Source organism: Equus quagga, unplaced genomic scaffold (genome assembly GCF_021613505.1).
Source record: "Equus quagga isolate Etosha38 unplaced genomic scaffold, UCLA_HA_Equagga_1.0 HiC_scaffold_5724_RagTag, whole genome shotgun sequence".
Taxonomy (NCBI): domain Eukaryota; kingdom Metazoa; phylum Chordata; class Mammalia; order Perissodactyla; family Equidae; genus Equus; species Equus quagga.
Window position 1 is genome coordinate 7131 of NW_025794104.1, and position 3954 is coordinate 11084.

Consider the following 3954-nt stretch of genomic DNA (forward strand, 5'->3'; position numbering starts at 1 on the left):
ATATATTATCACACTTCAAGGCAAAATAAATTGAGAATTAACTAAAAGGAAATAAAAATCTGCTATGACAAGTGAGGAAATATTGATAAAGTGATCTTCACTGGAACAAAATGACTGGACTGAGATTTTATTCTTGACTGGAAATACTCTTGTAATTGTTCTAAAGCTTTTTTTCCTCTGTTACATCTTTCTCACGCCAATCATGTGATTTGGACTAGTAGTGCCTTTACATATAAATCTTTTTTTTAAATTTTCTGGCAAATCCCAGTGAGTTTAATTAAGGAAAAATTAGTATTGGACATACGCCAATTCCAGGAGTCAATGATAAATGTGGTTGGAAGGGATAAAACGTCCAATGTTTTTTGTCCCTTTGGGAAGAAGATGGTATCATCTTAAGAACTGATAAAATTTTGAGGAGGTCCTTTGTTAGGCTTAAAGTGTGACGTTAAAAAAAGCACAAGAGATTCTCTCAAAATCTCAGTTCAAATAGATTAGCCATATCAACACAATGGTATGAGAAGGACTAAACAATTGAACGATGTTTTTCTCTTTTGAAGTTTTAGCAAAGAAGTTGCTGCAGAAATATTTCCCTGGGGAGTGGCTAGTATCTGTTCTTATGTAAAATTAGGATTTTCTTGCCTTCTTTAAATCACCCTGACATGACAAATTTTTTGTTTTTCTATGTTTATCATGGAAATCCTGTTAAATTATCTGTTGTGCAAGTAAAAAGAATCTGCTAAATAATCAAAAAACTCCTTGGAGAAAATGGATAGATAGCCAAATGAAAGGAAATATATCCTCAACTTATAATGCAGCTTTTTGTCCTCTGCTGTCATACTGGAGGAATGAAGAATTCTAGCTTCCTTTGAATGAGTTAAAAATTCTTCCTTCAAATTGTGAACAAGCCTGCACAAGGTAAGAGTAACAGTAAATAGTGGGAAACAGGCTTCACAATTGTGTGCATTTTTTCATTATGTAAGAAATTAATGGACTTTGAAATAAATAAAACAGAGTCCAATTCTAGTTTTATCCCTTAAAAACGTGGGACCTTGGGAAAATTAATTAGATGTTCTGAGCCTCAATTTCTTTAACTATGAAATGGGGATTATAGTTCTTGTTACTGTAAATACTAAATGTGATACAATTAAATAGTGAGTAGGTGATTGGAATCCACTATAGGAGTTTTGAACAGTGGAATGATATAATCAGAAGACTTCAAAACGAACGTTTGCACTGCTTAAGGAGAAGAAATTGTTGGAGGGCAGAATGAACAGGAAGAATCTTGGCAGTAGACTGTTGCAGCGGACCAGGAAGAAAATAGTGGCTGGGATATGATCAAATTTGTGAAATGTTAGAAAGTAAAGTCAATAGGATTTGATACCAAATCCTATCGATAAAGGTATCAGTAAGTAATATGAGAGCAATAGAGGAGTGAAGAACACTGTGGGATTTGTTGTCTGAAAAATTACACGAAAGGTGGCGCCATTTAATGAGAAGAGGAACACATAATTACTGTGAAAAATTTAAGATTTAGTTTTATAATACTAAATTGGCGTCCAATTAGAGATGTCTAAAATTGGAGATGTTGCATGTACATATTTGAAATTTCTGGAAGAGATACAGGCTGGAGACAAAAGTGAAGTGCTTCAGAATTTATTGGTCACAGAAAAGTGAATTATCCATCTAAAGACCCTAAGAAAGTGGTCTCAGGGCTGGCCCCGTGGCCGAGCGGTTAATTTCGCGCCCTCCGCTGCAGGCGGCCCAGTGTTTTGTTGGTTCGAATCCTGGGCGCAGACATGGCACTGCTCATCAAGCCACACTGAGGCGGTGTCCCACATGCCACGACTAGAAGGACCCACAACGAAGAATATGCAACTATGTACTGGGGGGCTTTGGGGAGGAAAAGGAAAAAAAAATAAAATCTTTAAAAAAAAAACAAGAAAGTGGTCTCAATGAGAACTGAGACAATGCAGGTCAGTGACATTCCATTTATAACTTGATCTACTCACTTTGAATATGTAAATTACCTTCAATGAGTATCAAGCATTGCATTTTTGTGACTTTATGAATGCTGTACTTTTTCGTGGAATTCCCTTCCCATCTTGTCCTGTTCCTTTACTTTTCCTTTAAACTCAGCTACAACGTTCCTTCCTCTGGGAAGCCTTCTCTCATTCCAGTTTGGTTGATATATTCATACACTATGACCTTTAGCATTGTGTGAATATTTTTATAATGACAAAATACATTAGCCTAGAATTGACTGATGCCTCATTACATATCAAATCACTGAGGGTAGACAACTATGTCTTATTCGACTTGGTAACCACAGTGTCTATGACACGTTTGACACAAACAGAAACTCTGTACACATTCTAATAATGAAATGAATAAATGAGATGTTAAACTTACAATACATTTAAAAGATTTGTCTCTTGCTTTGTAGGTAAAGTGCTTCTAATATCTAAAATCAGCACCTATAAAGATTATATGGAACCAAGGAACAATGTAACTTACTTTGTCCTCTTGGGTCTCACACAGAATCCAAAGGAGCAGAAAGTCCTTTTTGTTATGTTCTTGCTCTTTTACATTTTGACTGTGGTGGGCAACATGCTCATTGTTGTGACTGTAAGTTTCAGTAAGACTCTGAACTCCCCAATGTACTTTTTTCTTGCCAGCCTATCAATTATGGATGCTATTTATTCCTCTTCCATTACCCCCAGATTGATTTCAGACTTGTTCTTTGGGGAAAGTACCATATCCTTCCAATCTTGTATGATCCAGCTCTTTACAGAACATTTTTCTAGTGGATCAGGGGTGTTTATTCTGTTGGTGATGGCCTATGACCGCTATGTGGCCATCTGTAAGCCTTTGCATTATTTGGTCATCATGAGGCGATGGGTTTGCATCGTGCTACTGGTAGTCTGTTGGGTTGGAGGTTTTCTGCACTCAATAATTCAGCTTAGCACTATTTATGGGCTCCCATTCTGCGGCCCTAATGTCATTGATCATTTTTTCTGTGACATGTACCCCTTATTGAAACTCATCTGTGCTGACACCTACGTCATTGGTGTCTTAGTGGTGGCCAATGGAGGACTAATCTGCACTATTGTGTTTCTGCTGTTACTCATCTCCTATGGTGTCATCTTGCACTCTCTAAAGAACCTTAGTCACAAAGGGAGGCGGAAAGCCCTCCAGACCTGTGGTTCCCACATCACTGTGGTTGTCTTTTTTTTTGTTCCCTGTATTTTCACATATGTGAGACCTGCTAAAACCTTCCCCATTGACAAACCATTGAGTGTGTTTTATACAGTCGTAACCCCGATGCTCAACCCACTAATCTACACTCTGAGAAATTCAGAGATGACAAATGCTATGAAGCAGCTCTGGACAAAGAAAGGTCATATCTTGTAGTAAATAAGTTCATCATCCACCATGAACATAGTCATTTGACATTAGAGTCCATTTCCTTGAAATGTAGAAGTCTTCTTAAATCCGATGCTTACTTTCTTTTCTTCAAAGAATTTATGATAATTACACTTTAGGAATGAACTATGTGATTTTGCCATTAATTACTGTTTCTCTCCCTGCTAGAATGTGAGGTCTACAATGTCTTGTTCATGACTTCAGCTACAAAGCCATAATGCCTATATAGAAGGAGTCAATAGTATGTAATTCATTAGAGAGGAAATTTTTATATAGTTAAACTAAATTTTAATCAGTGTATGTATTTATCTTTTTCGCTTTTTTCTGAGACTTAATATCATTTTTATTTATATTCTTGTCACTTAAGTTGTCATTATTACTGTACTCAAGATGTTTAATGCTGTAAAGACTTTATGAATTTTCAGTTGCATTATATACAACAGTTTTAGTGTAATACTTCTACTTTTTAAAGAAAGATTGAAGTGTAACTGATATAATAAGTAGTAAAAATAAAAATCATACAAAATATGA

The 3954-nt window shown here is 36.0% G+C and overlaps 1 protein-coding gene across 1 annotated transcript; it reads left to right on the forward strand.

The window, feature by feature from the left end:
- The first annotated feature begins 2472 nt into the window (after positions 1 to 2472).
- On the forward strand, positions 2473 to 3411 carry LOC124232404 (olfactory receptor 4A47-like). Its single transcript, XM_046649369.1, has one exon. It carries the CDS (start codon positions 2488 to 2490, stop codon positions 3409 to 3411), a length of 924 nt encoding a protein of 307 aa, XP_046505325.1. The 5' UTR covers positions 2473 to 2487.
- Positions 3412 to 3954: the final 543 nt, after the last annotated feature.

What these genes read in the sequence shown, in the direction of transcription:
- LOC124232404 (XM_046649369.1), top strand. Translation starts at nt 2,488, where the DNA reads ATGGAACCAAGGAACAATGTAACTTACTTTGTCCTCTTGGGTCTCACA.